General features: G+C 43.1%; 2 protein-coding genes across 4 annotated transcripts in view; both read right to left on the bottom strand.

Moving 5' to 3' along the window:
• Positions 1-1,444: 1,444 nt before the first annotated feature.
• Positions 1,445-4,889, bottom strand: LOC116998702 (tetratricopeptide repeat protein 30B-like). The gene has a single exon (XM_033064715.2). It carries the CDS (start codon positions 4,856-4,858, stop codon positions 2,858-2,860), a length of 2,001 nt encoding a protein of 666 aa, XP_032920606.1. The 5' UTR covers positions 4,859-4,889; the 3' UTR covers positions 1,445-2,857.
• Positions 4,890-5,932: 1,043 nt separating this feature from the next.
• The window catches only part of PDE11A (phosphodiesterase 11A), a 114,262-nt gene continuing 103,634 nt past the window's right edge, over positions 5,933-16,560 (bottom strand). For all 3 annotated transcript variants that reach the window (XM_033064714.1, XM_033064711.1, XM_033064713.2), the window contains exon 20: positions 5,933-11,148. In XM_033064714.1, coding sequence (XP_032920605.1) covers positions 10,987-11,148 — 162 coding nt within the window. In that variant the 3' untranslated portion in view covers positions 5,933-10,986. The remainder of the gene's footprint in view (positions 11,149-16,560) is intronic.

Genomic DNA, 16,560 nt, shown 5'->3' with positions numbered 1-16,560 from the left:
GAGTGCAGGCCTGGTTCTTCAGGGCACAGAGCGGGTGGGTAGGCAGCTCTCCAGGACAGAACGAGGGCCAGGGCATCTGCCCCAGCGTGTCACTGCCATGGGAAGGTTGGGTGCTACTGCTGAGGAAGAGGCAGACCATGGTGGACAGGTGGAAAATGCTGCTGGGAATAGAGAGGAGAGTCCATGAAGAAGCATTTCTTGATGCAGCAGAGGAGGAAGTGCCTGTCCCAGGCTTCCTCCTCCTGTTTGTACCTCAGCTCTGCCACTTCTCCCTCTTCTTTCAGCAGTAGAGTCCTCTCCACTTTGAGGTCCTTTTGTTCAGCATCACCCTACCTGCTCAGAAGCCCTGGGCTGTCTGTGGACACAGCATACTCCTTGAGGAAAAGCACATAAAAACAGGAAAAGGGAAGAACACGAAAAATGCTACTCTGGCACTTTTGTTGGGATGAAGCAAATTCCAGGCATGCAGACTGCCCTCTAGCTGTATCTTCTAAAACAGCCAGAACTCCACAGCCTTTTCTGGGGACATTTTTTCCATTGGAGCATGGCTCATGTCCCTCCCCAGCCTGTGCCAAGGAGCCGGTGCTTTGTGGCAGGCTGCAGTGGGCAGTGTGTGCCAGAGCCGGCGGGCCCTGCTGCCTCCGCCCGTTCGCAGTGCAGCCCTGTGGGCACGGGAGCCAAGGAAGTGATGAAGCACTTGGGGCTGCAAAGCCTGGCAGCAGGATGATGAAAGCCCTGGTAAAAGCCATGCTCTGGCTGTATGGAAAACCAAGAGCATATGAGTATCTGAACTGCTCTCCATTAGAGGGCATTCAACATTTGCATGGGCACCAATCTGCAAAATTATTATTTTTTTTTAAATGTCCAGTGACTTTTACAGGAAAAAACGCACAATGAATATTAAATAAAGGGCATTGCCTATTACTGCACTTCAGATGCTGTTATGTCGTGTGACTTTTTAAAAACTTTTTTTTAAAGGTCATGCTGTGTATGCTGCATAATATATAATACAATTGCACTGTAAATTAGAGACATGCTTTACAACCTGCTGCTGTGCTTCATGGAGGTGAACAAAATTTGAAATCACAGGTCTCCTCCCCATGGGGAAACAGTTGTGGGAAATATTTAATATCACAATAATCAGGGGCTTAATGGCCTAGTGATGAGCTATGGAGGCCTCTCTAGGACACCTTGCTGCATCGCCTGCCTGCTCTCTAGTCTCTCTAGAACATTTTTCACTCTTAACACTGTTAAATTTGATTTTAATTTACTGTTATAGGACGTTTAGGGTAAATTGTAGCATTACCTAACCCGCAGTATTTCCTTTAGCTGCACGTGATATGCTCAGCCCTGACAGGTTTCTCCCCCAGCCGACAAGATTTGACTTTCTCTGTGTTGAAATGACTGTAGGCCTGTGTAGTTCCTCTATACATTAACTCCCTGGAAGCATTAATTATTTTATTCCTTTATAATAGCTGCAAAACTTCAAAAATGCTGTTCTCTTTCTTTCCAGGTAAACCACAGCACAGAAACTGGATTCTGAGGGACATGCAGCCTGATTCCTAAATTCCCTCAGGACAGTTCTTCAAGGAGCCAGTATCAAAGGTAAGCAAATGAGTTAAAGCCATGGATTTTTGATCCTTATTTTAAAACCTTCAACTCACACATTGCTTCAAAGGGCAGAATACACAAAAAGGAGAGCAGCCATGTAGCAGAGAACCAGACTGCATAAAAACACTGGAAGGCATTTTGGTCACACTTCACTGTAGAACACATATGTTTGAAAAGAGATGGGAATACTGTCGAGGAAAATACACTGACTGATGCCAGGGTGAAGGAAATGCCAAGTAAAGGAATTAAGCAAATAAATAGGGTTTTGGAGAAGTGTTGAAAGGTGCAGGAAGAGTGTGACACAAGGAGAAAACTGAGAAGCAGATTTCTTCCACCCAAGGTTATAAGCTTTGCATGAAATGGAAGTTACAATGGATTTTTAAGAAAAGTGAAAAAGAATATAATTTCACATTCACAGGTCTCTTACCAAGACTGTTTTAAGAATAGTATTTGGATTGGAGGGGCTGCACACGGAGGAGTGAATTACTGTATAAGCCCTTGCTACCAAACAGGATTGCAGGGCCTCAGCTGCCACCCAGATGCTGTGGGCACCGGGACTCTGAGGGGCAGCACTGAGCAGGGTCTCTGTAGCCAGTTGTCGTAACAAATTTTATTTCAAAGGTAGATCTAAACTGAGGTATCATCCTAACAGAGCTTTCTTGGAATTTATTCCCGGTCCCTGTATTAGTCAGAATTTGCTGGAACACTCGTGCACTGTTAATGAATTAGCAAAAGGAAATGTTTATGTTTGTAGAACTGATTTTTTAATATAGAGCCACTTCTTGTGTTTAAATATACTATCGATGTGATCTGCAACATACTAAAAATACCTTAGAAAAAGCAGAAGAAAGAAATGTTTCATACATAGGCACAAATTAGAGAATTAAAACAACAGTTTCTTCAAATTCTGTCCTAGAAGACACACATAACAATTTCTTTTTCAAACGTCAACCAATGAAAAGAAACTTGATCAAAATTTTAGAAGGATAAATATTATTTATGGGTGAAAACTCTATGGTATTTCTATAATTATATTCTTGGTCAACACATCTTAAGTTTTATTTAACATGCCTGGTTATTGAGAATGTCCCTAGTTATCTGGTACATCTAATTTAATGAAAATATTCTATTTTCTATTGAACGTTGTTAAAATACAGCACAAAATCTTTAGAGATTTTTGTGAGGGTTAGCATTACCTCACAAGCAGAAGAACAAAGTTCTCATTTCTGCTGTATGATAACAAAATTTACTCAGCCCACCCAGTGATCTTATACATCAGCGCCCTCAAAAGCCTGGCTTCATAGGTGACTGTGTTTTTCCCACTGTGTGTCGCACTCTCTTCAAGGGGGTGCTCAATAACAGCTGGGATGTTTCTCCCATACTGTTCACATTGCTTCAGGAAGTGCAGGCACTCCTGAATCACACTGTCACGCAGCATGATCATGTGCTTGGACATGTTCTCCAGCAAGGACAGGAAACACCGCTTAGCATAATACCACGTGTCCGTGCTCAGTTTTTTGTTATACGGCTCCAGACTTTTAATGATCCTTGAAATACCGAAGTCATAGTTTCCCTTCACACAGTAGAGGGTACCAATGACCAGATTGACAATGCAAAGATGGTAGGTATTTTTATCAGGATGATCATAAGACAGCTGCTCTTCTGCCTTCTCAATCTTCCTCATTAGTTCCTCTGCGTCCTCATTCTGGTTTGTCAGGATGTAGGAAACGCAGAGGTTTGCTAACACAATGGCACTGACATCCAGAATGTTGCTGTAGTGCTTTTTAACTATTGGCTCATAGAAGCCAATAGCCTCTTTATACTTGTTCTCCTGCATGAAGAGCACATGAGCCACATTAAGCTTCCACACCTCGTGTTCCTTGCAGAACTCCACTGATTTGTGGAAGATCTTTTCTACCATTGTGTAGTTCTTCATGTCCCAATAAATCTTTGCCTGGGCCATCAAGACAGGAACATATTTATCCAGAGTCTCATCATACTCATTTATTGCCTTTTTTAGAGCTTCATCATCCCAATTTTGCCTAGCTTCCTGTACCTGTTTTGTGAGTTTTCTCAGCTGCTCAGTAATAGTCCCTGCTGAATCATCTAGCTTGTGGAAAGCCTCCTCAGGGGCAGTTTGACAAGTAATAATGGCATCCAAGAAGTTGTACAGATAAGGTGTGAGCAGTTTGTAGGTCAGATGGGCATTCTCTGCCAGCACATCAGCTGCCAGGTCGTAGTATTGATGCTTGCAATAGAGAAGTAGCAGGTTACCAAAAGTTTCTGGTGGATAGGGGTTCTGCAGGAGAAGAAACTGCAGCTTCCCAAACCCATCAGTGGGCTGGCTGTCCATGTTCATGAGTGCTTGGTTGTGCAGCGTGACCGGGTCCAGCTCCTCCTCGGCCCTGGGAGGCATGTCCGTGAGCGCTTCCTGCGCCGATCGCACGTTGCGCAGCTGGTACTCAATGGCCGCCTTGAGGTTGAAGGCCTCCACCAGGGCCGTGCGGTGCAGGACCAGCGTGTTGCCCACGCTGCGGACGTCGATGCCCTCGGTGGTCATGCCCACGTTGAGCTCCGGGTGCTGGTGGATGCCGCGCTTGATGATGTCGGAGATGTACTTGAGGGCAGCGTGGTACTGCTTGGCCGCGTAGGAGCACAGGGCCATGTTGTAGGACAGCTCCGGGCAGTACCCCAACACTTGCATGGCGCTGGCAAACTTGCTGCTGGCCTCTTCGTGCCGGCCCTGCCGGTACAGCAGGCAGCCCAGGTTGACCTCGGCATCGGCCCGCTCCGAAGGGTCCTCGGCCGCTCCGGAGCCGCCGTCAGCAGCGGCGGCGAGCTCCTCCTCCACCAGGCTCTGGGCCGCCGGGAGGTCGCCCTGGGCATAGTGGACAGCGGCCTGGAGGCGCAGGGCCCGGCGGTGGAAGGCGGGGACGTCCAGCAGCGGGCTGACGACGCGCAGGGCTTCGGCGAACAGCCCGGCCTTGTAGAGGGCCTGCGCATGGCACAGGCGGTACGGCAGCAGCTGCGGGTGCAGCGCCACCAGCTGCTCGTAGCACTCGGCCGCCGCCGCGAACTCCTGCAGCTGGTAGTGGCAGTAGCCCAGCAGCGAGAGGCAGCCCCGGGAGCGGCAGCTCTTCTGCAGCCCGCGGTTCAGCAGCGACACCGCCTCCGCGAAGCGCCCGCCGCTGATGAGCCCGTACACCACGGCCGTGTGCTGCCCGTCGGGCACCGGCGCGGGCTCCATGGCCGCCCCCGGCAGTGTCGCGGCGGGGCGGAAGCGGGGCCCTCGCTGCCATGGCAACGGCGCCGCCGGAGCGGAAGCGCTCCCGTGCGGGCGGGCGCTGCCCCGGAAGCGGCGGTGCCGTGGGGCGGGGATGGCGGGATGGCGGTGGCCGTGCCGGGGCCTGACAGCGCCTGACCGGCCGCCCTGCCGCCACTAGGACCTGGTGGCGGCGGCGGAGCCGCGTCCTCTGCGTCTGCCCGCCCTCCTCTGCTCCCCTCCCCGCACCCGTGTCCTGAGCACTGACACGGCGTGTGCAGTGCGCGTTCCGAACTGCCGCGAAGAGATGGAGCCTCCTGAGATCGCTCCCTGGGCCAGTGTTTCTCTCATTTCAGGATCTCGTGCAGCGGGGAGGAATAAAGAGTAAAAATCTGCTCCTGTGTTCTAAATGCTGTGTAATAGGTCCCTTAAGCAATAAGTGATGTAAAAGCAGGCTCCAAACTGAACATGTCGCCCAGGGCAGGAAGCATTAAACTTACATCTTGGGCTTTGTCAACATAAAACATCTCCTTTACAGCCCATCAAGATCCAACGTTGGTTAAGGCTGGTGGATGGCAGGAAGTATGTCTGTACCTTGGCAAAATCCGACAGCTTTCCTGCAGCTTGCAAAAGCAGAAGAAATTACTTCCAACTTATTCAACAATGTAACTCTGCTTTGTCGAGACTTCTTTCCCTGCATGGTATTTCTACTGACCAGTGATACTCTAGACCACAGACTGTATAATCTTTAATTTTGATACATGTGAGTAGCTCCCTTAGAGTCACCAGACAGATCTGGTTTCTGGTTATTCCAGACTAATATCCAGTGAAGGAGTTTGGTTTGCCCCCAGGAATGAGTGCAAGGTTGTGTGTCAAAAATCATATCTAGGGCACTCAGTCTTGCATGTTTTCAGGATCTTCAGTTTGTGTGATTCAGTAATCGATAGATACAGCTCTGGTTGATCCCAACAAGTTTCAAAGAAGAGTAAAAATAATAATAATAATAATAATAATAATAATAATAATAATAATAATAATAATAATAATAATACAAGAAAATCATAGCAAGCCATTAAAATTATTTATTTTTTAAAGACCAGTAAACCCAAGTTGCTAATTTCAAAAGCATGCTTTGAAATCTGAACCAGCACAGTTTGATCTACTAAGCAAAACAGTAAGAGTAATGGTTTTAAGATTCAGGAAAAATAAAAAAGAAAAAGATGCAGAAGTCTTTTAAGTTACACATTTTACAAGTATCTGGGATTCACTTGCCTTAGAACAGACATGGTATTTCTGTGCATCTGTCAGCTGTCTCCCACAGGCAAAGGTTTAGGGTTTATAATTGTATTCCCCAGAAAACTGAAGGATGCAATGGCCAACATGCTTAAAAATTTGTAATTAAATAGAAAGTAATCCAAGAAAGAAAAGGTAGCAAGCAATATACAGGATGTATTCCAATAATGGCACATTCCAGTGACGGGAATCTCTGAGGCATCTCAATTCAGCAGATTATGTCCCACTTCATTGCTATGTTAGAAACCATTCACATGATTTTGCTCTTTGAAAACTCTTCCTTTGAAAAAGCCAGTAAAAACCTTCTTGCTCTATATTTTCTTGCCCATAACACTCTAGGTATTGAAGTGCCTGTTAGTATATTTTATGTATCTTTGAAATAAACCTGTTTTAAAATTTCACTCAGTGCATAAATACCTTATCAGGAACTAAAATTGTTTTTTATAAAGGGAATATAGTATTTGGCCTGTAGACTGAAACACTCCTGGTTTTCCACTAGAATGAATTAATCTAGATTTTACAAATTACATTAGGCACTACTGGTTGCAGTTTTCAAAAATAATTTGTGAGTACTAGTATTGGCTTTGTGGGTAACTACAGGCACATGAGATTGCAGTGCACTCTAAGAAGGAGCAATTAGCAAGGTCCCCAGACCAGAACAATGCAGCTGCTGTGCCAAGGACACCATCTGAAGAAATACCTGAGCTAAAATGAAACATACTTGTCTATGCTGTGGTTACAAAACATACAACTGACCTTCTGGCAAGACCCCTGGCCCTGTAAATAGCAGGGGTTGGCTGAGACAGAGCAGTGTGGAGAGTTCTGTGCCTGCCTGCCATGTGAGGCATCCAGTTTAAACCTCAGTGAGCTGCTGCTGCCTGACCTTGTCCAGCTCTGCTTTGGAGCAGGAGCAAAACCATGTCCTGACAAGCAGAATCTGCATCTCCATCACATCGTGAAGCTGTTCTTATTTGTCTCTAGGTCCCGAGCTGGGAGGGAATTGTCTAGTTTCACTACTTGACCTGTGGCCAAAGACACCTTTTGGACATTGTTCTTGGAGGTTCTGTCTCAGCCACGGGAGAGCCTCTACCCCAGGTGCTCCCTGCCTTGAACAGTGTTTGGTTTTCTGCTGGGGTCACAGTGTTGTCTTGCAGGGGAGCACTTTAGTCTAGCGGGGTGCACATACAAGACCTGAGGTCTTTCACCAAAGCCTGTCTGACCCATGCCCCTCCCAGGAGTGAAAATTGGGGCTGTACCCAGTGGGCATCCTTGTCTTCTTGCTGAGCACATGAAAGAGGCTTTGGCAGAAGGGCAGGAGACAAGGCCACCCTTGTTACTCGCCACCAGCTGGTGATGCAGATGCACCTGCAGCTCAAAATCCTGCTTGAAATCAAGCAGGATTTGAAATCAAGCTCCTTCCTGATCAGCCTTTGCAATTGTAGGACATTTATGGTGGGTTTTTAAAAATTATTTTTTATTTGGGTTTCATTTTTTTTGTGAGGAAAGGGTGATTTTGGTAAGTGGTTTCACAGGTGGAAATCCTGAGTGAAATTACTGTTTGGCCTGAACTGCCTTTGAGGGTGGGGATGAAGACCTAGATCTTCTTGTGAGCATTTTCTGGTGACAAAATTAAGGCTGCTGCCTGGCTCCTGTGAGACCTCAAGGCTTGTAATTAATGGGCCTGGAAACCTGACTGAATTCAGGCTGCAGCTGGCACGAGTCAGTAGGACATCTAGAAAAAAGGCATTGCCACAACCAACCTGAGGCACCTCTGGGCATCCTGTGGACAATCCATGTGCCCATCAAATTTTAGCACTGGAATTGTAAATGCTAGAGGCCTCATTCTAGGCCAGATTTCCACTTAGAGCTGGGGCAAAGAAATGGTGGTTTGTCTTTTGCTGATGTGCTGAGCATCTCAAGAAAAAGGCCAAGCAGCACTGTCCAGGGTAACAGTTGTGTTCTCCATGCGCTCTCTTGATTTGTCATTGCTCTTGTGGACCCATGTTTTATACACACTCACAAAATCAGGTTGATTTCACTGTTTTTTTGTTTGTGTTTTTTTTTTTTAAATTTCTCCTTGTTCAGCAGGCAGGGAAGCAAGTAAAAGACAGAGAATGAGATTAAATAACCTACACAATCATGTCTCTTGTGCACATCTCAGAAAATTTGGCAGAAGTGACTGAAATACTGGGAAATTGTTTCCCTCTCAGAAATAATGTAAAGGAGATACAATTTCTGATCATCAAGTGTATAAATAGTAGCTAAATAGTAGCTAAAAAGTGTTTCCCACAATCTTAAAATATAATAGACTTGAAATATGTTTGTTTACTGTACTACATGCTCCCACAAAGAATCTTTTTTTTTTTCCCTGTTTCCTAAGCTAAATCTTAAAAAAGGAAGATAAGGTTTTTGTTTGTTTAGTTGGTTGGCTTTTTTAAGATTGAGCTGTATGACCTAATGCTGTTCTGAGATGCACTACTGGGCTCCCTAGTTTCAGTAGGGTTGCTTCATTTTGCCTGAGAACAATTTGATAAGATCAAGCCGTGTGCTCTCATTTTCTTCCTTGTGATGGAGGAACAGAACCATAACATTAGTCAGCAGTTTCTGAATTTTGACCCACAATGGCAAAGATACCAAAAGACAGGAGAAATAGATGGAGGCAATTACAAACAGTCACTTGATTGATGGTTGACATTGTTAGGGCTTCAGCTGTGTGTCAGGCTGCGGTGCTGCCGAGTCCCCATCCCTGCCAGTGGGTGTTGCCATGGGCAACAGTGCACTGAAGCCAATAAAAAGGAGAGGAAATGAGGGGAGACTCAACCTTCGGGGAGGCTGTAGGGTACGCATTATAAATTATGTTATACTTAGCAGTATGCAGTATCAAAATTCAGGAAAGCTGTGCGTACCTGCCAGCAGTACTGTTGGTTCCTAGTAGCTGTTTTTCCCATAAAGTATGTTTTGTATGGCTTGGTGCTTACTAAACTGCATCTGGCTTTATTCAGAGAAGAAAGAAGTGGTAAAAGAACAGCAGAAACATTTCCATTTGGTGCATGTACTCACTGCTGTGCAGTTTGCATTTCTGCTCCTTCCCTGCTTCCTTCTGCTAGAGAATGATGTGGTTCAGTTGTGCACTAACAGATCGGCTCACAAAGCTACTGAATTTCCAGCTATTGTCCTATGTACCATTAGAAGCACAGAGCGTTTTTGTTTTGTTGTGTTTCTTTTAAAGAAGGGATCAGCAGATTTGTTGTTTCTGTTTGATTGTCAGATAGATGTGGTCAGCTTTTCTAAGGCTCTAACAACTCTATTTCCTTAGAAAGGAAAAAAAGCTCTTTTAGCATCTGGTCAGCTGGGCCAGGCTCTGATTTCCATTAAGCTGGTGCCAGTTCAAGGTAATTCCACTGAAGTAAATGGAGTTTGGCACAGGTGTAAAACTAAGCTGAATTCAGCTTTAATTTCTGCTGCCAGACAACCCTATATTTAGAGTCCCATTTTTCATGGAGTACAAAGGCTTTTTTTTTTTTCTCTATGAATGGGAGCTCATAAGCACTGCAACATGAGTCCTCTTGTGTCTGTCATGCAGCAGAGAAAGCACCCTTGAGTCACAGATCACAGGTTTGCTGCATTAGTATCTTGGCACTAATGGAAGGAGACAATACTAGGGTCATCACACAGAGACATGTTTGGTTTTGTGATCCATCATATTTGATTGGATTTTTAGGGACACCTTTACATAGATGTCGACATGTGAGCCTTGACTAGTGCTGTGCTACCTGCAGTAATAGCATTTGAAATTGTCCTGAAAGAGCTGTGAGAAAGTATGGGCTAGGCAGTCCAGTGTGATGATACTCTACCTCTCCACTACTTCAAAATGCTAATTTAAACTGGAAATTATTCTAGAAAGGCTTATCTATGGTCTGCTTTTCAATGTAATGTAAACCTGAAGCACAAAGCAACAGATTTCCTTTTTTATTTGTAGTCTATTTTCAAAAAAAGCTCATTAATCTTTTTCTTAGGCGACACTATAATTTTTTAAAAAATGAATGTGTTTCAAGAGCGTTTTTTAAAAGGAAAAAAAAACCACTCTAAAATTACCATACAATATTTTGCCTTTATGCAAACTTCCTCTTGCTGAGAAATTTGCTGCACTGTTAATATGAATTTCTCAGGGAAGAAGGGACAGCTTGGTGTTTGTAAAGATAATAAAGTTTGCTTTTAAATGTAGCAAAGGTAGGCAATTCTAAAGGCCCTGATCAATCACTAAGAAGCTTTGTTGTAAAAAAATACTTATTCAGAATACAAAGCAGGCTTTTCAGAACATTCAGGCATAAAAGAAGAGGGAGAGTAAGAGAGGAGCATCACAAAAGCAGGCATAATTGATTCATAACATGTACTGAAGAGATGCAAAACAACAATGTAATTACACACCATTCTGTTTTCTGCAGCTCCTTGCATATGAATTGGCCAGCTTGCATCCCAGTCCTGCTCTGTATTATTAATTTTATTAAGCTGCAAGTTCTTATATTTCAGTCTGTTGTCAGCTTTACAGATTTTTACAGCAGCAGTTGAAATGTAGTGCAGCTGAATGAACGCTGCTTCTGTTCAGTGTTCCATGTCGCTCCAGATACCAGCTCAATCCCACTGCAGGCTTCCCTTCAGTCCCACTAAGCCTTCCAGGAAAAGCAAGCTATGCTGCCATCAAGATAATATCTGATCAATTAAGCATGTCTGGGAAAGCATTTCTTAAAAAATGGTGGGTCTAAGCTTATGAAAACCTTTCAGACAGCTCTTATTGTAAAGTGGCACTGATATTTGCAGGCTTAATTTATGTCTTTGAGAGACATGGTGAAGCTTGGGGAAAAGGAGGACAATGATGCTGCCTGGGAAGGAAGTCTTTTTTGGTGCAGCTCCTCCCATTTACCTCTGTTTACTGCTATGGAGTCCAGCATAGGCTTCAGTTTCACATTCAGCTTCACTAGACACTGCAAGAAGATTAAAAAGAGGATGAGAGAAGAAATACTGACAGTATATTCACTCCTTTGAAGGACAGTCCATGGCCTACCCTCCTCACTCCCATCTGTAAATACTTGTGGAGGTAAATTTATTGTTCCCGTTGAGTTCTCTTTATTTATCTGACTCGTATTACATAAGGCTTTAGGCCACCATAAATGTTAAAAAAAGGGCACATAAGATAGCAGAGATACAGTTCAACTACTTTAGCTCTCTTGCAATCCTTAAACATAGTCCTTTTGAGGGATCCCATAGTTGGTACCTGAGGCTACCAGCTATGGCATCTGTGAGCAGGAAGTCCGCTGGTTGTACTTCAAACTGGACAAAGCTGAAATAATCTCCCTAGTGCCAGATTCTTTTTTTCCTATAGATGACTAAACCTCAACACTGTGCTTTCCCAAACTGACAGAAAAAACAATTAGTGTGTGCTCAAAATAAAGAGATATAAGTTAGTTTTCTTTGAGGTAGCACTGAAATCACCTCTTCTATACATACCGAGTCCAAAGCTAACAATGGCCAGTAAGAATCTTTAATCTGGTTTCATCTAGCTTTAAATACATCCCCAAATTATGGAATTCCTGCATACCTTTGCTACAAGTTTATTTTACCTTCCCCTCTAATATCACCTTTGCTTATGCGCAAAAACCAGAAGTGCTTCACTAGGCTTTGTATCTATATTAAAGAGAGACAGAAATTAGCAGCAGGATGTCAGTGGATGTCTGGAAAGAGTTAACCATTGCCTCCCAAGTGGCCATCTAATGTGTCCTTTCAGGACAGAGCAGTGTTCTTTTGCAGCTTTTCTGATTAGCAAGCAGTGGCTTTTGCTGAGAGCTGGGCAGCACGCTTTCTCCTATAGCATGGAAACTATGTATTTGTCTTTGGAAAAAAAGGATTGGTGCCAGATTAACAACCGAAAAGGGCAAAGAAGACAGCAAAAGTTGTTCTTCTAAAAGTGCAGAAAATTATAAGAAAACTAAATGAAAGGGGAAGCAGGTGCCTTTGCAGTTGATCAGTTTTTGCTTTAAATAGCAGGGTTAACAGCAACTGCTTTAAATAGCCCCTGGAGCCCAGACACGACTAAAGAACTGGATTTTTTAATAGCTAGCTTGCAAGCCGTGGGATCTTGCCTTGAAGTAAGGGTTGGTAGATTTTTAATTGAACTATTATATGATAATTAAGGGTTAATGGCCTGATTTTAAGATGTGCTGAAAACTTGCAATTTCAGTTGACTTCGGTAGGAAATATGAATGCTCAGCACTTAGGAAAAACCACATCATAAGGAAGAAGCTGGAACTTGAATCAAATCCACTTCAAATTATTTCCTCAGAATATGGCCCAGACTGGGCAAGTAATTTTGCAATCTTGGGCCTGGAGTAAGAAGCAGAGTTCACTGCAGTCTCTGCCCTATAGGAGCATTGCTTGCTGCTGCTGATCCTTCATTTTATAGAATGGATAAGGATTTTTAGCATTCCCATCACCATGCCTCATAACTCTGCATTTTTATATCTTTATTTCAGACTTTTGTATATTCCTTAAACCTGGTTTGGTAGAGTCTAAAACAGAGGCACAGTAATGCATTATAAACAGCTGAAAGTATCTGAAAAGCTCACTGCCATTACCATTAGCACCTGCATTACCGCTGTCAGCTTAGTGTCTAGAGGCAGCACATGAGATGCTCAGCCCTTGACAGCAATGTATCAGATCCTTTCTGTGCACATCCAGTATCTTCAAAAAGGTTTTGTGAAGTATTTTTCCAATATAAACCTTAGATTTAAAAAAATTCAGATAAATCAATAATAAAAAAAATATATAAGCAAACAACCTGGTGGTTAAACCACTATTTAAAAATCAGTATGCTTCAAACCTCTCTAAGCACAAAGATGTTCTGCACTCACATCCTGTCAGCCCCAGGATCTCCAAGTTCAAAATGCAGTACAGGCTGTTCCTGTATATGCATATATAGAGAGAGAAAGAGAGGGAGAGAATATATAGTATATATAGTTTATATAGAGAATATATAGTATATATAGTTTGCATATATAGTATATATACTATATATATACTATATAGTATACATATATATACATATGTATATATATGTATATATATATATATATATATACATATATATACCCAGGAACCTATAGCAGCTCTGGGCAGCAGACAGAAGATGGAGCTCACTGGGGCTGCAGACTCTGTCTCAGTGTGGCTGTGCAGCTCTTGACTATGTCTGTGTCCTTTCTGTGACCTTGCTTTTTTGCCAAGACTGACCACAAGACCGTGATGTTTTCCAGCCTAGTGCCAGGGAGCAATTGCAGAGGTCTGGGTATGACCTCCTGCTGTGCCTGTCCCTCCAGGCCTTGGCATCTGCCATGGCTGCTGGCAGGAGACAGCCCTGTCACGTTCTGTGCCAGGATGACTGCGAGTGCTCGAGGTGCTTACAGCAATTAGCTTCACTTCAGCTACAGCAGGGACCAGGAGCCCAGTTAGGCTGGGAACAGATTCAGGAAGCACCCCCACAGTTCTATGGTAATCACTGTTACCTTATGAGCTGTAAATATATTTTAAATCTGTAAGTAAATACATATATATTTCTTCAAAATATAGATCTAAGTGGACATTAGTGTCTAATAACCCAGGTTCAACAGAGGCTTCAAGGTAAATAACAAGAATGGTTAACTACTAGCATTAACTTTGATGAAATAGATTATAAGGAGTATTTAAGAAAGAATAAACCATGTCTTTGATACTAATTTTTACCATAGCACCAGCAATTAATTCAATGGAATATGTACAAAATATATAGTGCAATTTTAAGAAACTTTATTTTGTTACAAATTAATTTAGATTAGTGATACTTGACAGTGCAGATTTTGCACTTGGTCTATAAAATGTCTTTATTCAGACATTGATTTGATGTTTGAACCACTGCTTCTGTATTTACTATCCTTTCACTTTGGGACTTTTTCATTCTGATCTAGTCTTTTAATTAAACTGACTACTATAATTCCTATGAAAATTAGCTTTTATTTTATTTTTTTCAGCTACCAAAGCATTTCAGTAGGGCTTCTCTGATACAAAGTGCACAAATTGGATTTTATTTCTTCTCGAGATGTAATTAAAAACTCATTTGATTACTATATATCTGGCCCTGTTTTAATTATTAAACTCCAGTAATCAATTTGCTTTTATGAAGCTTCTGGGAAATTATCTCAAAAGCAACACATTTCTCTCCCTTCTGGCAGGGTCTGGACCATTTACTGAATTACATTCATTGCACCTGTTCCTGATCCGGATTAAACCACCAATTTATTCCCAAAGCTCTCTAAGTTTATTTGGCTGTAGTCTTGTCAGGGTTTTCCACCTCCTGGCTGCAGTTTTTGCTTTCCATTTTATTGCACGAGAACCCCTTGATGTACTGCTCCTCCATGCCACTATTTTTGATGCATGCCTCTTACAAACAGCTTTGCTAGTGATCTGTCTAATTTGCTGTCTAGGTTCTTAATGCCTTATTTATTACTTGCCTTCCTAGGAAAAGGCTTGGTCTTCACCAGCTGTCTGACATGGGATACCACCACACAAACTGCATAGCTGCACAAACGCCCTGTTCCTGTCCCTGCTTGGTGCAGCAGGCAGGCTGGGAGCTGGCAGGCAGCTGGGCCTGGGGAGAGGGAACCCCTGCCTGGGGGAGTTCCTGTCTCCCTAGGCCTGGGACCTCACCTTGCTACACAGCAGTAGGTACAGGATTGGTGACCTTTCCCATTCTACCCCGGTTCCTGTAAATCTGTTCTTAGTCACAGAGTGATAAAGCGTGGGGGATGCACTGCCTGCTCCAGCATTAGGGAAAGCCAGAGGTTTGCAGTTCCCTTCTGCATCCATGTATTGTTACCTCAGATGTGTGACTAAGTTGTTTGTCAGAAAGTTACTGTATAGCAGTGCCTTTTTCTTAGCACCTTCAATTATTTAGATGTCTTTTGGGACTGCATACTACTCTGCCCACAGCATTCTTTCCCAAGGTATAGCTCTGCTTACATATAAGCTCCTCCATCACAAGAAAAGCACTATAAAAAAAAAAAAGCACTATATTGTGTGCAGCTGAGAGAGGGACAGGGTTGCCTGAAGGAAAAGCTCAAAATGGGGAAGAGCAAAAGATACTCAGAGGAAGTTATTTATGGGAGAAGGTAAGGAGGGCAGGGCAGTTTTCTTTTTTCTTTTTTTTTTCTTTCTTTCCTTGTGTATAGAGATGTATATTTTGGGAGATAAAGCATATAGAATGCAGAAACAGTAGCAGTGGAAACAAACCCCTTCAGGGAGAGGATGATAGGGAGCAGTGGAGGCATTTGTTTGTGCCTCTGGGTACCAACTTCCTGGGTTCCTGGGTTGAAGTAAGGTGTGGGGGGAAGAAGACTTCATCTGCTACATCATCTCTGGGGGAGGGTATTAGTGAAACTGCCGAGATGCAGCACAAATGTGGTCAGAGGCTAAGCTATTGTTAAGCAAATACAAAATTTTGTTGTATTCTAAGACTAGTACCATATCTCTTTAAAGAGGATCATTGTATGTCCTAACAAACAAACACTGCAGGACTTCCAGAGTATATACTTTTGGTTTTGCCCTCTCTCTGCCAGAGATTCTCATCCAAATATTGACCAGTTCTGACCTTGCTTAACGTACGAGCTTTGACAAGATTACAGCTCATGAAAGTATGGTTGCGGGGCTAATATTTGTAAAGTGAGTTTATGGAATAAGACCATATAAATTCATTTTTATGACTGAGCACATATAAAAAAGTTATAGGTCTCGGTGTTCACTCTACTTTGGAACCCAGTGGTTTCTAATGAATCACTTTTATTATGTAGGCAGTTTCTTAGTTGGAAGGGAGGACCAGTGACCAAGAAGCCATGGGGATAAATTCAGACTCGGTGTAAGCATATGAAGCATTGTTGAAGTCAAGAGAGTCATGACCAGCTACAGCAAAGCTGAATTGGACTCCTGAGTTTTGCTGAAGTGGCTTTCACATGAGAATACATAGGCCAAAGGTGAGCCATCTATCTGAAAGTCCTTGAACTTCAGCTTAGTTCAGATAAAAGGGAACCTGTGCTGCAGCCATCCACAGATTTTATCTTCATAATACAAATACTTGATGAAGTTGTTTTGAAAACCCAAAAGTATTTCTGTACATATGCCCATATACTAAACCCCCCAACATTGCTAGAATTCTACCTTGCATAGTAGAATACAGAAGATAATGTGGTACAGAGAAGATGTAGGGATTAGCTTCTATGAACCCTTGACTGCATGTGTATATGAATTAATTATTTGCCCTACTGATTCAGGACTGTATTTAATCATTATGTTCTGCAAAAAAATTACAGTATTTGTGA

This window comes from Catharus ustulatus, chromosome 7, assembly GCF_009819885.2.
Source record: "Catharus ustulatus isolate bCatUst1 chromosome 7, bCatUst1.pri.v2, whole genome shotgun sequence".
In the NCBI taxonomy this organism is placed as follows: Eukaryota; Metazoa; Chordata; class Aves; order Passeriformes; family Turdidae; genus Catharus; species Catharus ustulatus.
The sequence above is the reverse complement of the archived record's forward strand: the minus strand, read 5'-3'. Positions and strand labels throughout refer to the sequence as shown.